This window comes from Ciconia boyciana, chromosome 6 (assembly GCF_034638445.1).
Source record: "Ciconia boyciana chromosome 6, ASM3463844v1, whole genome shotgun sequence".
Classification (NCBI taxonomy): Eukaryota; Metazoa; Chordata; class Aves; order Ciconiiformes; family Ciconiidae; genus Ciconia; species Ciconia boyciana.
This window is the reverse complement of record NC_132939.1, coordinates 1,583,756-1,606,471: the sequence shown is the minus strand read 5'-3', so window position 1 is coordinate 1,606,471 and position 22,716 is coordinate 1,583,756. Positions and strand designations below refer to the sequence as shown.

General features: G+C 68.4%; 2 protein-coding genes across 3 annotated transcripts; one reads left to right on the top strand and one right to left on the bottom strand.

The window, feature by feature from the left end:
- Positions 1 to 448: 448 nt before the first annotated feature.
- On the bottom strand, positions 449 to 2,392 carry CHURC1 (churchill domain containing 1). Its single transcript, XM_072865997.1, has 5 exons — positions 2,276 to 2,392; positions 2,051 to 2,186; positions 1,533 to 1,603; positions 842 to 939; positions 449 to 697 (listed from the first exon to the last, which is right to left on the bottom strand). Exons 1-4 carry the CDS (start codon positions 2,312 to 2,314, stop codon positions 847 to 849), a joined length of 339 nt encoding a protein of 112 aa, XP_072722098.1. The 5' UTR covers positions 2,315 to 2,392; the 3' UTR covers positions 449 to 697; positions 842 to 846.
- Positions 2,393 to 3,665: 1,273 nt separating this feature from the next.
- Positions 3,666 to 22,545, top strand: SPTB (spectrin beta, erythrocytic). 2 transcript variants are annotated; one of them, XM_072865920.1, is made up of 36 exons: positions 3,666 to 3,813; positions 7,283 to 7,480; positions 7,561 to 7,712; positions 7,914 to 8,087; positions 8,198 to 8,289; positions 8,372 to 8,452; positions 8,555 to 8,670; positions 8,883 to 8,995; positions 9,072 to 9,259; positions 9,342 to 9,459; positions 10,138 to 10,296; positions 10,372 to 10,674; positions 10,854 to 11,004; positions 11,095 to 11,959; positions 12,039 to 12,176; positions 12,259 to 13,018; positions 13,092 to 13,294; positions 13,385 to 13,475; positions 13,547 to 13,693; positions 13,791 to 14,054; positions 14,268 to 14,480; positions 14,567 to 14,656; positions 14,758 to 15,033; positions 16,160 to 16,290; positions 16,577 to 16,781; positions 16,874 to 17,248; positions 17,340 to 17,584; positions 17,673 to 17,811; positions 17,886 to 17,970; positions 18,061 to 18,257; positions 18,362 to 18,471; positions 18,830 to 18,914; positions 21,094 to 21,263; positions 21,339 to 21,512; positions 21,585 to 21,627; positions 22,117 to 22,545. In XM_072865920.1, the coding sequence occupies exons 2-36, from the start codon at positions 7,333 to 7,335 to the stop codon at positions 22,279 to 22,281; spliced, it is 6,966 nt and encodes a 2,321-aa protein (XP_072722021.1). In that variant the 5' UTR covers positions 3,666 to 3,813; positions 7,283 to 7,332; the 3' UTR covers positions 22,282 to 22,545. The 2 variants fall into 2 exon arrangements, with proteins under 2 accessions (XP_072722021.1, XP_072722020.1); XM_072865919.1 differs by lacking the exons at positions 21,094 to 21,263; positions 21,339 to 21,512; positions 21,585 to 21,627; positions 22,117 to 22,545 and having other exon boundaries at positions 3,668 to 3,813; positions 18,830 to 19,096.
- The last annotated feature ends 171 nt before the right edge of the window (positions 22,546 to 22,716 follow it).

Sequence of the window (22,716 nt, the reverse complement as noted above, 5' to 3'; positions counted from 1 at the left end):
TGGCAGCGCCAAGCTCCCCACGGGTGTTGCTGGGGCTGGGTGCCAACAGCGGCACCCCACCCCAGGGGAGTGATTTTGGCAGCCACGGCTCACCCAGCTCCTTCCCACCCCAGGAACATGCATCCGCCGGCGGGGCAGGGCTGGGTTACGCACCCCAGGGAAATCGGCCCCGGGGGGGGTGCAGTGACCCCACACGAGCTCCACACAAGCCCCAGGGGAGCGAAAATAAAATTAAGTCAGGTCTCAGCAAGATCTGGGAGAGCGCTGGTGAGCAGAGCGGGCTCCAGGATGTGGGGAAGGGCTAGATCCGCTACAGGGGGAGGAATCCCACAGGCTCCCAGGAAAGGAAAAGCCCCCCCCCGATCCCTGCATTGGACCCCAACACCCTTCACCAGCTACGGGGAGCCCAGGGGGGTGAAGCCCCCCCCGAAATGCCTGCACCGAGCCGTAACGCGTCACATTTATTGCCCCCACACACGTGGGTTCCTGAGGCAGGATGGGGCAAGCATCCTTTTGGACCCCCTGTGGGGGTGACGACATGCTGGGCCCCCTTCATGTCTTCAGCACAAGGGGGGCTCGGGCCGCGGTGCTGCACCCCATCGCTGCAGCCGGGGTCGGAGGCGCAGGGCAATAGATACGGCTGAGCTGCTGCCGGGTGTGCGGGAGCATCCGGCATCAGGCGTCCACCACATCCAGGCTGGAGGTTTGGGGAAAAGAATCACATAAGGGACCGCGTTGTCCCCAGGGATCCCCGTGCCAGGGATCCAGGGATCTCCCGGTGCCGCGGCTCTGCACGGTGGGGAGCGGGGAGGGAGGTCCTGGGGCACACAGGGATACAAACAGGCTTCAGAAGAGCGGGGTCATCTGGCGGGGGTCGTCGGGGAGGATGCTGATGGAGTCCTCGGCCCGGCCGCAGAGCAGGCACAGCATGGTGTACTCCTGCGGTGGGACAGGAGGGAGGAGACGCTCTCATAGCCGTGCCCAGCCACAGCCCCACTCCTGGCACAGCCAGGGAAACCCGAGCTGGAGCCGGCACCCGATCCTCGACTGCAATCAGACCTGGGGAGATCCTGTTTCGTCCCCCGGGACGAGCCCCATCGGCTCCCCGAGCCCATTTTCCAGCGTTTAGCTGCTGAATAGGGAACATGCCAGGGAGGAGGGCTGGGAGAGCCGCAGGGCCCTCCACCACGCAGCCACGTTTTGCTGCTCTGGGCCGTGCACATCGCTGACCTTCCACGCAGCTGCGTGGGAGGCGAGAGGTGAGCTGGGCTGCCCCCCACGAAGCAGGGGCTAGTGCCCGGGGGCTCCGGGTAGCCCCAAGCACAGGGATGCGGCTCTCAAACCTTCGAGGCTGGTGCCACAGCTCCCCTCCAAAGCCGCCTGGCTCCCTCCTGCGGCTGCCAGGGCAGGCGGGAATCAGCCCAGGGTGGGTCTGGAAACCCGGAGGCAGAGGAACAGCCCGAGGCTCGGCTTAGGACATCTCTGGAGCCAGAGAGGGGCTGCGGGGGGACGAGCCGCTCCCCTGGGCATACCTGGTAGTCGTCCACCACGCTGAAGGTGTACTCATGGCGCGCGATCAGGTGGTGGCAGTTCTTGCACAGGTCTGTGGAGGAGAGGGGACAGCGGGTTAAGGGGCTGAGGGGACAGGGCTGCTCCCAGCCCCGGTGCCATGCTCCCTGGGAGACTTCCCCTCCCCAGTCCCTTGGGGACGAGCCCCCAGCCCCTGCCCTCATCCCCTGGGGCCCTGACCCCCCATCCCCAGGCTGGGTCCCAGAGCATCAAACCCCCCCCAACAGCCCCCCCAGCACCTAACCCCCCTTAACGGCCATCACCTCCCTGACACCCCCCGCACCCCAAGCTTTGAGATCGCCCCCGGGCATCACCTCCCCATGTCCGTCCCCCCCGAGTACCGGGCCCCAAATCCCCCTCCCCACATTAACCCTCCCTCAGGCCGAGCCCCAGGCCCCCCGCCCCCTCCCGCAAGCCCCAGGCCCCAAAGGTCCCCCGTCCCCCCAGCCCCTCCCCGAGCCCCGGCCCCGTCCCGGCGCACGGTCGTAGGTGACGATCTCGTCCCCGTCGTGCAGGCCGGCGGCGCGGTTGTCGAGCAGCACGAAGTCCCGGCGGCCGCACTGCGCGCACCCCACGAAGTTGAGGAGGAAGGAGCCGTCCTCCAGGCAGGTGGTGCCCTAGGGCGGCAGCACACGGCTGGCACCGGCCCCGGCCCCGGCCCCGGCCCCGGCCCCGGCCCGCCCTCGCCCCGCCCGGCGCGGCCTACCCGCTCCGGGTACTCGGTGCCCACGCAGCCCCCGCACATCCCGCTGCCGCCGCCCCGCTGCTCTCGCGAGACTTCCGCCGCGGGGCGGGGCTTTAGCGCCGGGGCGGGGTGTAGGTTGATAGTCCCGCCTCGTGGGCGGGGCTTGAGATAGAGAGAGCGTATATATGGGAGGGCTCGCGAGAGGGAGGGCGGGGTTTGTGTGGGGAGGGCGGGGCTTGAGAGAGAGCGCGCGTATGTATGGGAGGGCCCGTGAGAGGGAGGGCGGGGCTTGAGCTAGCGGGGGAGGGGCTTAAGATAGAGGAGGCGGGGCTTGATAGAGCGGGGGCGGGGCTTGAGATGCGAGCATATATATGGGAGGGCGGGGCTTGAGATAGAGAACGCGTATATATAGGAGGGCTTGCGAGAGGGAGGCGGGGCTTGTGTGGGGAGGGCGGGGCCGGTGGGGCTGTGGGGACACCCGAGCTACTGGGGATACCTGGCAGTATCAGTGGAGTGCCTGGGGCTAGCTGGGGGACACCCGGGGCTAGCTGGGCGGTGCCTGGGGCTAGCTGCGGGACACCTGGGGCTAGCTGCGGGACACCCAGGGCTAGCTGGGCGGTGCCTGGGGCTAGCTGCGGGACATCCAGGGCTAGCTGGGCGGTGCCTGGGGCTAGCTGAGGGACCTGCAGGGCTAGCTAGGAGTGCCTGGGGTTAGCCAGGGGTACTCAGGGAGAGCTGGGGGGCACCTGAGCTAGTGTGGGTACCTGGAAATATCTGTGGAGTGCCTGGGGCTAGCTGGGGGACACCCAGGGCTAGCTAGGGGGTGCCTGGGGCTAGCTGAGGGACCCCTAGGGCTAGCCAGGGGTACTCAGGGCTAGCTGGGAGACACTTGAGCTAGTGGGGGTACCTAGCAATATCTGTGGAGTGCCTGGGGCTAGCTGGGGGGTGCCTGGGGCTAGCTGGGGGACACCCAGGGCTAGCCAGGAGTGCCTGGGGCTAGCCAGGGGTACTCGGGGGGAGCTGGGGGCGCCTGAGCTAGTGGGGGACAGGCAAGGCTAGCTGGGGGACACCCAAGCCTGGCTGGGGGATGCCCAGGTCCAGCTGAGGTACACCCCGGGCTAGCTGGAGGGTGCCCCGGGCTAGCTGGGGGACAGCGGGGGCCGGCCAGAGGCTGGCTAGGGGGCTCGCCGGGGCCACCCCGAGTTACCGGGGGCTCTCCGTGGGGGCGGCGGGGCCGGCCGGGGAGCCCCGCCCGTGGCAGCGGGGCGCTGCGCCGCTCCGCGCCCGGCCGGTGCCGGTGGCGGCGGCGGCCGGGGGGGGCCGCTGTGCTGCATTGCGGGGCGGGCGGCCCGTCCCCGCCCGCCTCCGCCGGGCCCTCCCGGGGGGAGCGGGGCTATCTGGGCCGGGCAGCGCCGCTGGCCCCGGGCAGGAATGTCCCTGCGCGCCCAGATAATGTTATTTATATCGCGGCGCAGGGCGGCTCCGCTCCCCCCGCCCCGCTCCGGTCCCGGCTCCGGCCCCGGGCCCGCCGCCGCTCGTCCGCCCGCCGCCCCGCGCAGGTGAGAGCCGCGGCCGCCCCGGGCACCGCCGGCGGGTACCGGGATGCGCCGCCTCCGGGGGGGGGGAGGGAGCACCGGAGGGCACCGGGAGGCTCCGGTCCCCGGGGAGGGGTGGGAGGCAGCGGGACGCGCTGCCCGCCCCGGGGGACACCGGGGTTGGGGTAAGGGGGGTGCTGGCTCCGTGCAGCACCGGGCACGGTCCCGGGGGGCCTGCGGGCAGGGAGCAAAGTTTGGCGGGGGGGGCGGGGACCCCTCCGGGGGGCTCAGCAGCCCCTTTTCCCTGCGGCGGGGGGGGTCCCGTTGTCACCCCGTGTCCCCCGGGGCTGCTCTCCCCACGGGGGACGCGCGGCTGCCGGGAAGGACGGGGCGGGCGAGCGGCGGTGACTTTCTGGGGACACCCTGGGGACGCTTCCCTCAGGGTGCTGACCCTGAGTGGGGTCCCCACACCGGTCCCGGGCACTCCCGGCACCACCGGGCACGTGCTGGTGGGACGCGGTGGCCAAGCCGTCCCTGGAGGTGACGTGCGGTGGGTCTCGGTGGGGCACATCGCCCAGCCCGCTTCAACCACCAGTTTTTAGCAACTGGGGAAACTGGAGTTACGGGGAAGAGTTTTTTGGCTGCTGTGCCCTTGTCCCCCCTCGTCCCGGTGCGGTGGTGGGAGGATGCTCGTGGGCGGGTGTTGAGACGGGGGAACTCCTGCCTGCACCCCAATAAGCTGGGGGCCACCAAGGGCTGATTTCCCGTCTCCCCTTTGAGGGCAGCTTTTGCCTTTGCAAATCTCCAGCTCCTGGAGTCAGGGGATCGCGGTGCCCTTCGCTCCGCTGGGTTAAGTCAACAAGGAGTGTCTGAGGGGGTGGCAGCAAAGGCGACCCCTGCAACCCCAGTGGGTGCCAGCACGGCCCCCTGAGGAATATTTTGTGGCTATCGGGTGTTTTTAAAGCCCCGGTTGGTGATTTTGGGGTGGGTGAGGAGGCGCAGGGGGGTAGCTCCGAAGAAGGGAGTGGGGCTCAGCCCGCGCCGTCCGCAGGGGAGGCCTATTTATAGCCAAAAATGTCTGTGGAGTGTCAGCACGTGTGCGTGTCGCCGCTCAGTGCGCTGGCGGGTTAGGTGACATGGGACAGTCCTGGCACGGCCGGCATCCGCACCGACTCCGGCCCTGGGGAAACCCAAACCTTCGCCCGCTGGGTGAGAGCGTGGCCAGGGAGCCGCGGCCGGAGCGGGGCATCGCCGGCCGGAGGAGCTGTGCCATGCCCAGCGACCCCGTGCTGTGCCGAGCGGCCGTGCCGAGCGGGGCCATCTGCTCCCGGCCCTGGCCACGCGCCTGGGAGGCAGGCGGCTGTCGGGGGGCTGTGGGGATGCCCCCCAGTTCCTGCCCCTTCCCAACGGGGCCAGCCACACCGGGAGTGTGGCTGCCCGCTGGTTTGGTGGAGATGGAAAATAAAAGCATTAGTCGGTGAAGCGAAGCAGCCGGGGCAACGCCAGGCGGCGAGCACCCCAGGGACCCAGCAGGCTGTGGGCGGAGGTGATGGGGCAGCAATTTCGGGCTGTTTTGGGGGACCCCGATGAGCTCTTGCGCACCGGCAGCCAGCGTTTCAGCCGCAAGCTGCGGTGGCGAGGGCTGAGCTGGGGAAGGGGCTTGAGGGTGCCACGGGTGGCAGGTGCCAAACCGCTGCCTCGGCCGCCCTCGGGGTGCAGGGGGACGTCACCCGGGCCCGGCAGGGGGACCTCGGTGGTGGCACGGTGCCAGCCCCTCACTGGGAAGTGCTGATTCATGGCACCGAGCCGCTGGCCGGACAGGCAACGATGCCCTGGCCCCGGCCGCAGGATGCTCGCGGCATGGCCGGCACCCCGGCACTCCTGGCTTTCCTCCTGCTGAGCGGGCAGAATGACAATCCCCGGGGCGGCGGGTGCCGGTGGCAGCGTGGCTCTGCCAGATGGGTCTGTTTGGAAGGTGCCGGTGCGGCAGAGGGAGATTTAAAGGGTTGGCGAGCGCCCGCGCTCGAAATGCACGCTGGCGGCTCCCTTGGGTCCCGCTGTGGCTCCCTTTAGCGCAATCTCCTCCTCCTCCTCCTCTTCCTCCTCCTCCTCGGATGCTCCTGGCCGTGGCCCCGCCGTGGTGGTGGCGTGGGGGAGGCCCAGCCAGGACCGGGGTCTCCTGCCGGGACGGCAGCACCAGGCTGCAGCGTGCTGCAGAGCCCCGACACAACTCGGCACACCCAGCCTGTTTGCAGAGCCCAGGCAGACCGGCTGCCGGTGTTGGGGTGGAGGTCCCCAAATCTGGGCTTCCCCAGGGGTTTGCTGCTGCAGGACAGGAGGGCGAGCCCGGTGCCGGCTGCGCTGGCTGGCAGCGGCACGGAGCCACGGCATGGAGGGCTGCAGGCCCTGCTCTTGCACGCTCCTGCATGCGCTTGCATGGCCTCGCACGCTCTCATGTGCTTTCTTGCATGCATTTGCACGTCCTTGCTCACGTGTGCCTGCTTTTACACGCTCCGGCACGCTTCTACATGTCCTTGCTCACACGTGCACGCTCTTGCATGCTCTGGCACGCTCCTGCATGTCCTTGCTCGCACGTGCATGCTTTTGCACGCTCCTTCATGTCCTTGCACGCTCTGGCACGCTCTTGCATGCAAGCCAGCTTCCCAGCCAAGGCCCTGCCTGCGCGGCTGTGATTAGGGTGCGGAGATGGGGCCCAGCCCAGTTCTGCCAGCCCCGATAAAGCTCTCCTGCCCGCCGGCCACCCCGGGGTCCCTGGGGGCCAGGTGGCCACGGGCTGTCACAGCTCACGGGGACACGAGGGACTTGGGGCTGCCTGGGGTCTCCTCCACCTGCCCCATGCGCTCACCGCCGGGGGCTCCCGGTGGCTCCAGGGTGCCGGTGGGGGTCCCGGCTGCGGTGTTGGCCGTGGGCAACCCCGGTCCGGCTCCCCGCACCCCTCGGGGGCCTCAGCAGCCTCCTCCCGCCTGGCCCGGCCGCCAGCAGCTGCTCGCAGGCATTTTTAGATACCGGCCATGTCCTATCTGTGTCTCAAATGTCCCTGGGGGTGGGTGGCCCCCCCCGCCGGCAGCTGTCACCCGCTTTTTGCCACGGGTGCCGCGGCAAAGCCCCTCCGCGGCGCAGGCGTTGGGGTGGGTGCGAGCGGCACCCGCTGCCCCCAGGAGCACCCGGCGTTGGGGGCACATCCCTGGGGGCCTGGCCTGGCCGGCCGGGGATGCTGGGTGGGCAGGCAGGACCCGGGTGGGGAAGCACGGCCGTAAGTAGCCGTTGGCACGGCTCTGCACAGGGGTCCGTGCCGGCAGGGCAAGCCCCCCAAGCGTGCAGCACCCTGGTGCCCCCCAACACCTGGGTGGGGGTGAGGTTAAATCCCTCTGAGCAGCTTAACCGGCGGCTCTGAGCCGCAAATCCCCACGCACGGCAGGGACGGTGAGCTACCGTAGCGATGCTGATACCCATGGCCGCCGCTCTCCCCCAGGGGCCTGTTGCCAGTAGCCGACGGCCACCTGGCCGGGGGACGCCGGGACCATGACCTCGGCGAACGACTACGAGCAGCTGGAGCTGCAGCAGCAGTACAGCCGCATCAACGTCCGCTGGGACGCCTCCGACGATGAGCTGGACAACGACAACAGCTCGGCGCGGCTCTTTGAGCGCTCCCGCATCAAAGCCCTGGCAGGTCAGGGATGGGTCTTGGGTCCCCTCGGTCCTCCCGGGTTGTCCCCGCCACCGGTGCCACCGTGCCCGCTCTCGTTGCAGACGAGCGGGAGGCTGTGCAGAAGAAAACCTTCACCAAGTGGGTGAATTCGCATTTGGCTCGTGTCACCTGCCGCATCTCGGACCTCTATATGGACCTCCGGGACGGGCGGGTGCTCATCAAGCTGCTGGAGGTGCTGTCGGGAGAGCTTCTGGTAGGACTTCCATCCAGCTGGGGACCCTGGGACCCATGCCGTGCCCTGCCGTGCCCCAAGACCTCTGGTGCTCCACCAAAGCTGTTGACCTTGGTGTTGACCAAGGCTCTACCAGGGTTGGGGTGGCAGCAGCGGCGTCCCCGGGCAGGGTTGGGTGTACCTGGCGTGGAGGGGAGGGTGCTGAGCGCTGTCGTGCCCCAGCCCAAGCCCACCAAGGGCCGGATGCGGATCCACTGCCTGGAGAACGTGGACAAGGCGCTGCAGTTCCTGAAGGAGCAGCGGGTGCACCTGGAGAACATGGGCTCCCACGACATCGTGGATGGCAACCACCGCCTCGTCCTCGGCCTCATCTGGACCATCATCCTCCGCTTCCAGGTGGGACCGGGTGGATGGGGGGCACTATCCAGTGCAATGGCTTGTTCCCGAGCGGGGGCCCTCCTGCGTGGATGTCCTCCCTCAACCCCGGGATGTCCTTCTGCCCCCAGATCCAGGACATCATCGTGCAGACGCAGGAGGGCCGGGAGACGCGCTCTGCCAGGGATGCACTGCTGCTCTGGTGCCAGATGAAGACGGCGGGGTAGGTGGTGGGACCCACACCCCACGGCACCGGGGTCCGGGGGTGCCCAGAGGGTGACGGTGATGCCCTGTCCCCATCGCAGGTATCCCCACGTGAACGTCACCAACTTCACCTCGAGCTGGAAGGACGGGCTGGCTTTCAACGCCCTCATCCACAGGCACAGGTAGGCAGCACTGCGGCGAGGACCGGGATGTGCCGGGGCGGCAGTGGCACCGGGGGATGTCCCACGGCTGTGCCGCCACTGTCCCGCGTCCTCTGTCCCCAGGCCTGAGCTGGTTGACTTCCAAAACCTGACCAAATCCAACGCCCGGCACAACCTGGAGCATGCGTTCAGCGTGGCGGAGCGGCACCTGGGCATCACCCCGCTCCTCGACCCTGAAGGTGAGGCTGCTGCTGCCAACCCTCCTGCCTCAGTTTCCCCATTGCACCCTGGGACGCGCCCAGGCCCTGCGGAGGGGTGGAGAGGTTTCCACCCCATGGAAGTGGGTCTGGGTGGGAGCAAGGGGGGACCTCATGAGGCCGTGGTGGCCCATTGCCAGTGGGGCGATGCAGGGGCCGGGTCAGGACTGACACCTCTCGCTCGCACCGGGCAGATGTGTTCACAGAGAACCCCGATGAGAAGTCCATCATCACCTACGTGGTGGCCTTCTACCACTACTTCTCCAAGATGAAGGTGCTGGAGGTGGAGGGCAGGCGTCTGGGCAAGGTAAGGGATGGCGTTGCGGCAGGGGGGGTTCTGTTGGGGTGCTGGCACCCAGTGCTCACCGCCGGCCCCGCCGCAGGTCATCGAGCACGCCAAGGAGACAGAACGGATGATCGAGGGCTATGGGGGGCTGGCCTCCGACCTGCTCACCTGGATCGAGCAGACCATCGCCTCCCTCAACAGCCGCAGCTTCGCCAACTCTCTGGCCGGGGTGCAGCACCAGCTGCAAGCCTTCAGCACCTACCGCACTGTGGAGAAGCCCCCCAAGTAAGCGTCCCCGAGCCCCCCGTGCCTGGGCAGCGGTGGTGAGCACCCATGGGTGCCCCAGGCTGAGCTCTCTCCGGGACAGGTTTCAGGAGAAGGGCAACCTGGAGGTGCTGCTCTTCACCATCCAGTCACGGATGCGAGCCAACAACCAGCGCGTCTACACCCCGCATGAGGGGCGCTTGGTCTCCGACATCAACCGGGTACGGGGCCCGTCCCGGCAGCCTGGCCGTGTGCCGTGCCTTGCTGCGGGGACACGCGGCTGCTCCCACGGCACCCTGTGACCTGAGGGCAGCTCTTCCCCCCGGTATCCCCGGGGGCTTTGCTCCCCAGGCTGTCCCAGGGCAGGTCAGGGACGTCCCGGGGCAGCTCGGGTCCGTTTCAGGGCAAGTCAGGTCCATCTCCCAGGGCAGGTCAGTTCCTAGGGTGGTTCCGGTCCATCTCAGGGGAGATTGGGTCTGTTCTAGAGCAAGTCAGGTCCATCTGCGGGCAGGTTGGGTCCATCCCAGAGCATCAAGGCAGTTCAGGACCATCCTTCAGGTCCAACCTAGGCCAGGTTGGGTCCCATCTCCTGGGGGCAGGTTGGGTCCCATCTCCTGGGGGCAGGTTGGGTCCATCCCAGAGCAGTTCAGGGCAGTTCAGGCCCATCCTGGGATAGGTCCTAGGGCAGTTCAGGTCCACCTCCCGAGGCAGTTCAAGTCCATCCCGGGACTCACTGAGTCCATCCTGGGGCAGGTCAGGTCCATCCCAGGGCAGGTTGGGTTCCTCCAGCCGTGCTCCCCTACCTGTGGGTCACGTTGGGGTTCAGCAGAACAAGACCCTGGTGGGTGGGGGGACGTGGGACACGGGTTCCACCTCCATCCAGCACCACCTTCCCCCAGGCCTGGGAGCAGCTGGAGAAAGCGGAGCACGAGCGGGAGCTGGCGCTGCGCACCGAGCTCATCCGGCAGGAGAAGCTGGAGCAGCTGGCGCGGCGCTTTGACCGCAAAGCAGCCATGCGGGAGGCCTGGCTGAGCGAGAACCAGCGCCTGGTGGCCCAGGTGAGACCGGGGACACCCACCCTGGGGACCAGGGTGCCCTGAAGGAACCTCACCGTGGGCTTTGTGCTGGGGCAGGACAACTTCGGCCAGGACCTGCCGGCGGTGGAGGCGGCCAAGAAGAAGCACGAGGCCATCGAGACGGACACGGCCGCCTACAAGGAGCGGGTGCAGGCCATTGAGGCGGTGGCAAAGGAGCTGGAGGTGGAGGGCTACCACGACATCCAGCGCATCAATAGGCGCAAGGACAACATCCTGAGGCTCTGGGAGCAGCTCCTGGAGCTTCTGGCCGCCCGGCGCCAGCGCCTGGAGATGAACCTCACCCTGCAGCACCTCTTCCAGGAGATGCTCCACAGCATCGACTGGATGGACGAGGTCAAGGTGAGCCGCGGGCGTTGGGTGCCACCATGGGTGGAGTGCCTTGATCTCACCGGGCTGGGCGTTGGTGGGACCTCCCTGGGGAGGCAGACGGATGCTGGGGTGCTGGCAGCAGCTTTGGGGTGCCTGTGGATGCTGTCTGCTGGAGACGGTGGTGGGTGACGGCCGGGGCTGTCCTGCAGGTCCAGCTGGCGTCACCCGAATCCGGGAAACACCTTCTGGAGGCGGAGGAGCTGCTGCAGACCCACCGGCTGCTGGAGGGTGACATGGCCCTGCAGGCGGAGAAGACACGGGCTGTCAGCGCCGCCGCCCTCCGCTTTGCTGATGCCGAGGGTAGGTGCGCCGGGATGCCCCGGGACTGCGGCACAGCCGAGGGAAGCCGGGACGCCCTGCTGATGGGCGCCCGCCCCGCTCCTTGGCCAGGCTACCGTCCCTGCGACCCCAAAGTCATCCGGGACCGCGTCAGCCACTTGGAGCTGTGCCGGCGGGAGCTGCAGGCGCTGGCGGCCCGGAGGAGAGCCTTGCTGGAGCAGTCCCGGTCCCTCTGGACCTGCCTGTGGGAGCTGGACGAGGCAGAGGGCTGGATCAAGGAGCAGGAGCAGCTCTACTCCGCCCTGGACTTCGGGAAGGACCTGCCGAGCGTGCTGCTGCTCCAGCGCCGGCACGCTGCCTTCGAGGCCGAGCTGCGGAGCCGGGGTGGCCGGCTGGAGCAGGCGCTGGCGGCGGGCGAGGGGCTGGCGGTGGCGAGCCGGGCGGCCGGGCGGCTGCGAGAGCGGGTGGCGGCGGTGCGGGCGCTGTGGGCACAGCTGGAGGAGCTGGCGGCTTTCCGCCGGCGTGGCTTGCGCGAGACCGAGGACTTCTTCCAGTTCCAGGCGGAGGCAGAGGAGCTGGCGGAGGGGCTGCGGGATGCCCGCCGGCGGGCGGCCGCCGAGGAGCTGGGCCAGGACGAATCCCGCACCCGCACCTTGCTGCGGCAGCACCAGGAGCTGCTGGAGGAGATGGCCGCCGCCCGGGAGCAGCTGGACGGGCTGGCCCGGCAAGCCGAGGGCTTCCCCCCGGAGCTGCGGGCCGGCCCCGATGCGCAGAGCCGGCTGGTGGCCCTGCGGGAGCTGCACGCCGAGGTGGCCGCCTTGGCTGAGCGGCGGGGCCGCCAGCTGCAGGACGCCCTTGACCTCTACACCGTTTTTGGGGAGAGCGATGCCTGTCACCTCTGGATGGGGGCCAAGGAGACCTGGCTGGGGCAAGAGGTCCCTCAGGCGCTGGAGGACCTGGATGTGGCACAGCACAGGTAAGGGGCTTCCACAATGGCGGCGCTGCTGTGCCGTGTCCCGAGGCGTGGCCCGTTCTCAGCCCGGCCGTCCCCACAGGCTGGACGGGCTGGAGCAGGAGATGGCCGTCGTGGCTTCCCAGATCGCTGCTGTCAACCAGGCAGCCGACGGGCTGCTCGCGAGCGGGCATCCCCGCAGCCCCCAGGTCCGGCAGTGCCGGGAGCAGCTCAACGAGAGGTACGGCGGCGGGTGACGCCGGGGTGGTTGGGCCGGTCCCCATGGGCCGCGTCCCCCGCCGTCACCCGCCTCTGCCCCGCAGGTGGGACCGGTTCCGGGAGCTGGCGTCCGAGCGTCGCCGGGCGGTGGGCTCGGCACTGCGGTTCCTCAACTACCGTCTGGAGTGCGAGGAGACCCGGCAGTGGCTGCGGAGCAAAGCCCAGGCGGTCAAGGCCACCGCTGAGCTGGGCCGGGACCTGGCTGGCGTCCTAGCCACCCAACGCAAGCTCTACGGCATCGAGCGGGAGCTGGCGGTCGCCAAGGACCGCCTGGCCACCCTGCACTCTCAGGCCGACCAGCTGGCCAAGGAACGGCCCGAGGTGGCTGGGGAGGCGGCCGAGCGGCTGTCATCGGCAGCGGCCGCCTGGGAGGAGCTGCAGGAAGCCCTGGGCAAGCGGGCGGCCTCCCTGGGGGAAGCCGGGCAGCTCCAACGCTTCCTGCAGGACCTGGACGACTTCCAGGCTTGGCTCTTCGGGGCTCAGAAAGCCGTGGCGGCCGCCGATGAGGTGCCAGCCTCTTTGGCCGAGGCGGAGGAGCTGCTGCGGCAACACGAGGCCGCCCAGCGGGACGTGGAAGAGCACGCGGCCGCCTTCGCCGCCTTGTCGGAGGCGGGAGAGCGGGTGGTTGGGGAGCAGGAGGACCCCCAGTACGAGGGGCTGCGGCAGCGCCTGCGTGGCGTGGAGGCTGGCTGGGCTGCCCTGGGCAGGATGGCGGAGGCCCGGCACCGCTTCCTCACCCAGTGCCGTGGCTTCCAGGAGTTCCTCCGCGACGCCAAGCAGGTGGAGATCCTCCTCACCAACCAGGTAGGTGCCCAAGGGGGGTCCCCGGCTCATGGGTGCCCCGAAAAGGCACTGACTCGGTGCCGTGCCCCCCCAGGAGTACACGCTGGCCCACCTGGATCTGCCTGCCACGCTGGAGGGCTCGGCCGCCGCCCTGCGCCGCTTCCAGGACTTCCGCGCTGGCGTGGAGAGCAGCGCCGAGAAGGTCCCCGAGGTGGTGGCCGATGGGACCAAGCTGGTGGCCGAGGGGAACATCTTTGCCGAGAAGATCACTGAGAAGTGCCAGACCCTCCAGGAGCGGTGAGTTCTGGCCAGGGGCCGGCAGGGTGGGCAGGCGGGCAGCGTGTGGGCAGCAGGGCTGATGCTGCCCATCGTTGGTCGCCCTTCCAGGCACGGGGCCGTCGTGGCCAAGGCAGAGGAGGCTTTGGGTTTGCTGCAGGACAACCATGAGCTGCAGACCTTCCTGCAGAGCTGCCGGGAGGTAGGGACGCGGCATGGCTGGTGGCACTGGGGGGTCCCCACCGGCCGAGCCCTGACGCCCTTCGCCCGCAGCTCAACGCTTGGTTGGAGGAGAAGATGCTGACAGCACAGGATGCCTCCTACGGCGAAGTCCGTGGCCTCCACGGCAAGTGGCAGAAGCACCAGGCGTTCATGGCCGAGCTGGTACCCAACCAGGGCTGGCTGGAGAGGATTGAGACGGTGGGTGCCGACACCGGTGCCTGGCAGCCTCACTGCTTCCTGTGCCAGCTCGGAGCCACGTTGCAGTGGCCACCAACCTCTTCGGTGTTGCCGGCAGGAGGGGAAGGAGCTGGCGAGCCGCAAGCCGCAGTACGGCGAGGTGGTGGCGCAGCAGCTGGACGAGCTGCGGGGGCGGTGGGACAGGCTGCGCGACGCCGCCGAGGAGAAGGGCCGGCGGCTCTTCGAGGCCAACCGCTCGACGCTGTACGCCCGGAGCTACAGGGAGCTGGAGAGCTGGCTGGAGCGGGCGGAGGAGGAGCTGCGTGCCGCCGAGCAGGCCAAGGACCTCACCGCCACCAACCTGCTGCTGAAGAGGCTGACGGTGGGTGGTGGTGGCACCGCTAGCTGAGCGGCTGGGGAGGTGGAAGGGTGTTAGCACCTCACCCTTTCCTTTGGGTAGGAGTGCGCTGCCCCTTCTTCGAGGTTGGGGATCCGAGGTGCTGGGTCATGTCCCCGAATGGGTCGTGTCCCCGAATGGGGTGGCCGCTCCCCAGCCTGGCTCTGTCCCCCGGCTCACACAGCTCTTCCCCACCAGAGGCTGGAAGAGCAAGTGGGAGCGCGGATGAAGGAGCTGGAGGAGCTGGGGTGGCAGGGGCCCCCTGCCAGGGATGTGCCGGACACTGATGGGCATGAGCAGAGGATCCAGCGGCGATTCCTCGACCTGCTGGAGCCGCTGGAGAGGAGGAGGAAGGAACTGGAGACCGCCAAGGCTATGTACCAGCTCGGACGAGATCTGGAGGACGAGACGGTGAGTGTTCTTGCCGGGCCGGGGTCTGGCATGCCGGGGGCACCCGCGGGTGCCGTGCGGCGCTCAGCGGGTGCTCTTGCCCACAGCTGTGGGTGGAAGAGCGACTGCCCCTGGCAAGGTCGACGGAGCACGGCACCGACCTCCCGAGCGTGCAGCGCCTGGCCAAGAGGAACGAGGTGAGCCCGGGTGCAGCAGCGGCACCCGCTGCCCCAGCCGGTCCCTTGGGGCCACCCGTGCCATGGGTGAGCCCTGCCGTGACTGTCCACCCCGCCGGCAGACGCTGCAGAAGGAGCTGGGGGGCCACGCTCCCCGCCTGGCCGAGGTGCTGAGCCGGGGCGAGGCGGCAGCGAGCGGCAGCGAGCTGAGCCCAGAGCTGGAGGCACGGGTGCGGGAGCTGCGGGGGCTGTGGGAGACGCTGCAGGCGGAGGCGGCCGCCCGGCACCGGCGCCTGCGGGATGCCGGCGAGGCCCAGCAGTACTACCTGGACGCCGGTGAGGCCGAGGCCTGGGTCAGCAAGCAGGAGCTTTTTGTGGGAGCTGAGGAGAAGCCGAAGGTGAGGGGTGGCTCCGTGAGGTGCCCCCGTGTCTGGAGGGGGCTCTGTGCCGTGCTCTGCCGTGCTGGGACATCCTGTGTCAACCCGGGCCACGCCACGCTGTGCCGTTAAACATCATGCTGTGCCATGCCATTACACGCCATCCTATGCCACGCCGCACCATTACGTGCCATCCTATGGCGTGCCATGCCATTACATGCCACGTCATGCTGTGCAATAACGCTGTCCGTCCCATGCCGCGTTGTGTCACTACATGCTATGGCATTACACGCCAGCCCATGCTATGTCATGCTGTGCTGTTCCACGCCATGGCACGCCATCAATGCCGCCCTTTGCCCTGCCATTCTAGGTCATCCCGTGCCGTGCCTTGCCATTACGTGGCATGCTGTGCCGTTACAGCTCATCCTATGCCATGGCACGTTTGGGCCATTGCAATCCATTACAGAATCACAGAATCGTTTAGGTTGGAAAAGACCTTTAAGATCATCGAGTCCAACCGTAAACCCAACACTGCCAAGCCCACCACTACCCCATGTCCCTAAGCACCTCATCCAAACGGCTTTTAGATACCTCCAGGGATGGGGACTCCACCACTGCCCTGGGCAGCCTGGTCCAATGCTGGACAACCCTTTCAGTGAAGTAAAATATCCTAATTTCCAGTCTAAACCTCCCTGGTGCAACTTGAGGCCATTTCCTCTCGTCCTATCACTTGTTACCTGGGAGAAGAGACCGACCCCACCTCTCCACACCCTCCTTTCAGGCAGTTGTAGAGAGCGATGAGGTCTCCCCTGAGCCTCCTTTTCTCCAGGCTGAACAACCCCAGGTCCCTCAGCCGCTCCCCATCAGCCTTGTGCTCCAGACCCTTCCCCAGCTCCGTTGCCCTTCTCTGGACACGCAAATTACACGGCATCCCGCCCTGTGCCAAGCCGTGCCCTTACACGCCGCCCCACGCCGCGCTCTCTGTGCCATGCCAGGCCATGGCGTACCCCGCGGAGCTCGCCGTTGCTCCCCGCTGCGCCGGGCAGAGGCAGGAGGTGCCCGCAGGGTGGGTGCCGGGGACGGACCCCGGTTCCCGTCCCACAGCCGTGCCGGGTGCTGACGGGCACCGGTGTCTACCGTGCCGCAGGATGAGGAGAGCGGCTTGGTGATGCTGAAGAGACACGTCCGGCAGCAGCGGGCCATCGAGGACTACGGTCAAACCATCAAGGAGCTGGCGGGGAGGGCTCAGCAGCTGCTCTCTGCCGGCCACCCTGAGGGGTAGGTGCCACCACCTTGTGTCCCCTGTCCCTCGGGGCAGCCCCGTGCCCTCAGGACCGGGGCGGGTGGGTGGTTCAGCTGGAGCTCCAGCGGCATCGGCTGCCCCGGCGCTTCGCTCTGGCTGGGCAGCGTTGCCGCAGCTGTGTCGGGGAGGCGGTGGCAGAGGGACGCGGGGAGCGCAGAGTGGGTCCCTCCCCCAAAAACACCGCCAGTCGGCAACACGGACGGGTCGGGGGCATCTTTTCCCGGGTGAGAACTGGGGTGTCTGTGTGCCGGGGCCGCGCAGGGAGCAGATCATCCGGCTGCAGGGCCAGGTGGACAAGCGCTACGCCGGGCTGAAGGAGGCGGCCGAGGAGCGCCGCCGGCGCCTGGAGAACATGTCCCACCTCTTCCAGCTGAAGCGGGAGGTGGAGGACCTGGAGCAGTGGATTGCCGAGCGCGATGTGGTCGCCTCCTCCCAGGAGATGGGGCAGGACCTGGACCACGTCACGGTGAGGATGCCGGTGCCAGGGCGGGCACGGCGGTGCCGGTGTGCGGTTTTTGGGGGTGGGGGGCAAACACGACTCTTCTCTCCCCCGTGCAGCTCCTGCGGGAGAAGTTCCGGGAGTTCGCACGGGAGACGGGCAACGTGGGGCAGGAACGCGTGGACCGGGTGGACTTGGCCATCGAGGACCTTATTGATGCGGGGCACACGGAGGCGGCCACTATGGCCGAGTGGAAGGACGGGCTGAACGAGAGCTGGGCCGACCTCCTGGAGCTGATCGACACCCGCATGCAGCTCCTCGCCGCCTCCCACGACCTGCACAAGTACTTCTACGACAGCACCGAGCTGCTGGCCCTCATCGCCGCCCGTCGCCAGGAGCTGCCCCAGGACCTGGGCGAGGACGTCGGCACGGCCGAGGCTTTCCACCGTATGCACAGCGCCTTCGAGCGTGACCTCCAGCTGCTGGAGGCGCAGGTGAGGCCGCAGCCCGGAGCCGGCAGGGATGCTTGGGCACCGGCGCTGCCGGCACTCAACGTCCCCCACGCTCTGGGGCTCTGCCGGGCAGGTACAGCAGTTTCGGGAGACGGCGGCACGCCTGCAGACCGCCTACGCCGGGGAGAAGGCGGCCAGCATCCAGGAGCGGGAGCAGGAGGTGGCACGAGCTCTGCGGGCGCTGCTGGAAGCGTGCAGCGGGCGCCGGGCCCGGCTGGTGGACACGGCCGACAAGCATCGCTTCTTCGGCATGGCACGGGACTTGCTTTCCTGGATGGAGAGCACCGTCCGGCAGATCGAGACGCAGGAGAAACCCAGGTATGGCTGCACTCAGCAGGCACCCGGCACCGTTTGCCGGGACCCAGCACCGAAGTCACTACCGCCGTTGGCACTTCTCTGTCTCCAGGGATGTCTCCTCGGTGGAGCTCCTCATGAAGTACCACCAGGGCATCAGGGCCGAGGTGGACGCCCGCGGCAAGAGCTTCGCCGCCTGCATCGAGCTGGGCAAGAAGCTGCTGCAGCGCAAGCACCAGGACTCGCCTGAGGTGAGGGCATTTGGGGCCAGGGCACGGCGGGGACGGTGCCACCGGGGTCACCCTGTGACGGCGTCCCCTCGCAGATCAAAGCGAAGCTGGTGGAGCTGGTGGAGAAGAGGAAGGCCATGATGGAGACGTGGGAGCAGCGCTGGGACCGGCTGCGGCTGCGTGAGTGCACCGGCGGTGCCGGAGGGGACCGCGGCTCGGCCGGGGGGTGGTGGCGGCAGGGGGCTGAGTGCTGCCGGTCCCTGCCCGCAGTGCTGGAGGTGTGCCAGTTCTCCCGGGACGCCTCGGTGGCCGAGTCGTGGCTCATGGCGCAGGAGCCCTACCTGGCCAGCAGCGACTACGGGCAGACGGTGGACGCAGTGGAGAAGCTGCTCAAGCGGCACGAGGCTTTCGAGAAGTCCTCGGCCACCTGGGAGGAGCGCATCGCCGCCCTGAGGAAGCTGACAACGGTGAGGAAGGCTCGGGATGGGGCACGGCCAGTCCCGGCTCGCCTCTGCCTGCTCTGCCTCAGTTTCCCTCGGCCCCTTAACGCCTTCGCCCCCTTCCCCGGCAGCTGGAGCTCCTGGGCGGGCGGACACTGCGTGAGGGGCTGGCGTGGGACAGGGCAACACGTACCGAGGCTCCCGACTACCACCTGGATCTGGACGGGGAGCTGGAGGCCAGGTAAGAGATGCCGGTGCCGTCCCCGGGCGGCCGTGGCAGCATCTCGGGCAGGGGCAGCCTGCGGCACCCAGCTGGCTCCTGGGCATCGTTTCCGGCATCCTTCTTCTCAAAGCATTAAGGGTTTTTTTAGCAATTTCCCCTTTTGGAGTAATAAATGGATGCAGGCAAAGAGCAGAGATGAAGATCGAGCCCCAGCGTGCCAGGGCTTTCATCCCTTGGGGGCGGACAGGAGAGCAGCAGCCGGTGCCAGGTCCCTCTGGGACCGTGGCTGCGTTTCCCCAGCAAGCTGGCTGGGATGGGGATTTTGGGGGTGCCGTGCTCTGCCGGGGACGCTGACTGGGCTGCCTCCGTGCCACAGGTCCGAGGAGGAGGAGGAGGAGGAGAAGAGGAAGGGCTCGAGCACGCGGGACGCCTCTCTACCCGCCGCCGACGGACTAGAGCCGGTCAGTTCTCGAGTTTAGCTTTCTCCTTCCCTGGCAGCAAAAAAAGGTCTCCCTGCATGTCCCACAGGCTCCCGGCAGCCCCTGTGACCACGACCCTGGCGTGCCGACGGCTCCCCGCACCCCCAGCCCTTGCCTTGTTCCTTGCCTTGAGTTGAATAAATGCTAAATCACCCCAAAAAGGCCGGGCGGGCGCGCGGGTGCTGCACCTTCCCCTTCGTCCCGGCTCCTGGGGCAGCCGGGGGTCCCTGCGGCGGCTCGGAGCACCCCTGCTCGTCGTGACCAGGCTGGGGCCAGCTGGCGGAGGCTGGCACCCATGGGTGCACGGGTGTCTCTGGGATTGGGGCAGCAGGCAGAGCCGGAGCGTCTGCCCTGGGGTGGGCAGATCCCGGCCACCATCCTCTGCTGTCGGCGAGGCAGCGTGCGTCCTGGGAGAAGCTCACGGCGACACCGCACGGCCCCCGGCCACGCGGCACCCGGCTTTCCAAGCAGCCAGCCCTGGGATCGGGGCCGGCTCTGCCCCGGCACGGAGGGGACATCGGGCAGAGCTGCCCACGGACGCACAGCAACGCTGCTCCGGGCTCGCTGTGCTCACGTCAGCCCCATGGCGTGTGGCCCTTGGGGAGTCGTCACCCCATGGGGATGTCACCCTGCGAGGCGTTGTCACCCCGAGGGGCATCGTCACCCCAAGAGACATCATCGCTGTAGGGGGCATCGGCACCCTGCGAGACGTCGTCACCCCGTGTGGCATTGTCACCTCGTGGCGCATTGCCAAGCTACCCCACGCGCGGCATCGTCTCCCCTCGGGGCATCGTCACCCTGCGAGGCGTCACCACCCCACAGGGCATTGCCGCCCTCGGGGCATTGTCACCCCGGGTGCCGGCCACCTTGTGCTCGCTGCCAGGCTCTCTGCTCCGCCTGCCTGCTCTGCCTGCTTGGGGACAGGAACCCCTTCTGCCTCTTCTGCCTGCTTGGGGACACGGGCATCGTCTGGTTCCTTGGGGACAAGATCACTTTCACCTGCGTGGGGACAGGATCCCTGAGTACCGACTTGGGGACAAGATCATTTCTGCCTGCTTGAGGACACGGGCATCTTCTGGCTCCTTGGGGACAGGGTCCCCCTCTGCCTGCTTGGGGACATGGGCATCTTCTGGCTCCTTGGGGACAGGGTCCCCCTCTGCCTGCTTGGGGACAGGGTCCCCCTCTGTCTGCCTGGGGACGTGGGCATCTTCTGGCTCCTTGGGGACAGGGTCCCCCTCTGCCTGCTTGGGGACAGGGTCCCCCTCTGTCTGCCTGGGGACGTGGGCATCTTCTGGCTCCTTGGGGACAGGGTCCCCCTCTGCCTGCCTGAGGACGTGGGCATCTTCTGGCTCCTTGGGGACAGGGTCCCTCTCTGCCTGCTTGGGGACACGGCCACTTTCACCTGCTTGGGGACAGGAGCCACCTCTGCTTGGGGACAAGACTGCTGCCTGCATGCTCGGGGACACAATCCTTCTCTGCCTGCCTGCTTGGGGACACGGTCACCTCCCGGCTGCCAGGGCCAGTGTCCCTCATCCCGTCCCTCTCGGCAGGACACACTGCAGGACCTCCACGTGCTCCCCACGGTGCCGGCGGATGCGGCCGTGTGGGGCCGGGGCCGTCCCCGGGCGCAGGAGGAAGGGACGGGCACCCCGGGATGGCCGCGCCCTGGCCCTGCACCCACCCTGGCCGAGCCCCTCCTGTGGCACCCGGACGGGCGTCGCATTCGCCGGGCACCCCCGCCCAGACACCCTCTGCCTGCTGTCCCCGTTGTCCCCAAGCCCCCCTGGGCAGGGGACAACACCGGGGTGGCTCCCAGGGCTGCTTGGCTCAGCTCAACCCCATCACCCCAAATCTGGGGGGGGACCCTAGCACCGTGCTGAGCCTGGGGTGCGGGTCCCAGGGCTGGACCGGGTCCCAGCCGCTCGCTGGGGTCCTCCCAGTAGCCACCTGCTCCCGCGTACTGGAGCTGGTGGGGTCACTGGCACCAAGAGCTGGGGGTGACCCCTCCCCAGCTGGCACCCACTGCTGGGCCACCGGCTTGGGGACCGCGAACCCCTTGCTGGGGACAGGGACCCACGTGTGGGGTGCCGGGACCTCAGGACGTGGCTTTCGGTGGCGAGTGGTGACACCGCGGTGTAACACGGCTGTTGCTTTGCGGCAGCTGGCGCGGATGACGGGCGACGAGGAGCCGGCATCGCCGAGCCTACGGCTACCACGGGAGGAGCCGGAGGAGCCGGCCACGCTACCGGCTCGCACCTGCAGTGTCCAGCTGGAGGGCTACCTCGGCCGCAAGCACGACCTGGAGGCAGCCACCAAACGGGCATCCAACCGGTAGGCGCGGCAGTGACGGCGGCAGCGCCGGGCGGTGTGGGTGCCCGCTGGGCTGACGAGGCAGTGTGGCGGCAGGTCGTGGAGCACACGGTACTGCGTGCTGCGGGGCGGCCAGCTCGCCTTCTTCAAGGACGCCAAGAGCCGGGCGCTGGGGCTACCGTGCCACGGCGAGGAGCCCCTGGGGCTGCAGGATGCCCTCTGTGAGGTGGCTGCTGGCTACAAGAAGAAGAAGCACGTCTTCAAGCTCAGGTAAGGGCGCGGCGCGGCGCGGCATGGCGCGGGGTGGCACGTGCCTCACTGCCACCTGCGCTCTGTCCCCAGGCTCAGCAATGGCAGCGAGTGGCTCTTCCATGGCAAGGATGAGGTGAGCGGCATCCCTGGGGGGACTGGGGCTGTCCAGGGGACAGAGGGGACCAGCAGTGCCCAGGAGGACCCAGGGTGGCTGGTGGTGCCCAGGGGGTTGTGGTGGTGGCCAGCAGAGCCGAGGGGGACACGGGGTGGCTAGTGGGACAACGGGGTGGCTAGAAATGCCCAGCGGGATACAGGGGGGACCGGCGGTGCCCAGGGGGACACGAGGTGGCTGGGGACGTTAAGCGGGACAGAGGGTGGCTGGTGGTTCCCAGGGGACGCCAGCGGTGCCCAGGGGACATGGGGGTGGCCAGAGATGCCCAGGGGCCACAGAGTGGCCAGGGGTGCCACGAGGACACGGTGAGGGGCTGGCAGTGCCCAGGGGGACGTGGGTGGCTGGGGAAGATGTGGGGCAGCTGGAATCACCCTGGGGGGGACAGGGTGGCCGGGAAGGTGATGGGGGGCCAGGGGAGCCCCCCCCCCGAGCCCGTGCCCGTGCCCGCAGGAGGAGCTGCAGGCCTGGCTGCAGGGGCTGAGCAGAGCGATAACGGCGTGCCGGAGCAGCCGGGGGAAGGCGCAGAGCCTGCCCCTGCCCCCGGCCCCCCCCGAGCCCCCCCTGCCCCGCAAGGACAAGGAGAAACGGTTCAGCTTCTTCCCAAAAAAGAAATAACCCCCCCCCGGGGGGGGACACACCCCGTCACACCGGCGCCGCCCGCGGCCACGCGTGCGTAGGGAGCTGCGTGCGCGCGTACCTATAGGTACAGGCGGGTCTATAGGGGCAGGTGCCAGGCTTCACGCGTGGGCAGGAGCCGTCCGGCCCCCGTACGGGCACGTATAGACGCCCCCGCACCTCTGCAAGAGCACGCGTGGGCTCACGTCTACGTATACGTACAGCGGCACATATACAAGCGTGCACACCCCTTGTGCGTTGAACACGTGCCTGTGCGCACATGTGTATATATATATATTTGTATTTATATGTATACATACGTTTCCATGCTTAAGGGTACGCACACGCCCCTGTGGAGGTGAACACGGATGTATACGTCCGTGCCCCATGTGCACACGTGTGTGCCTAGGTGCCCCTCCAGGCGTGTGCCCCCAC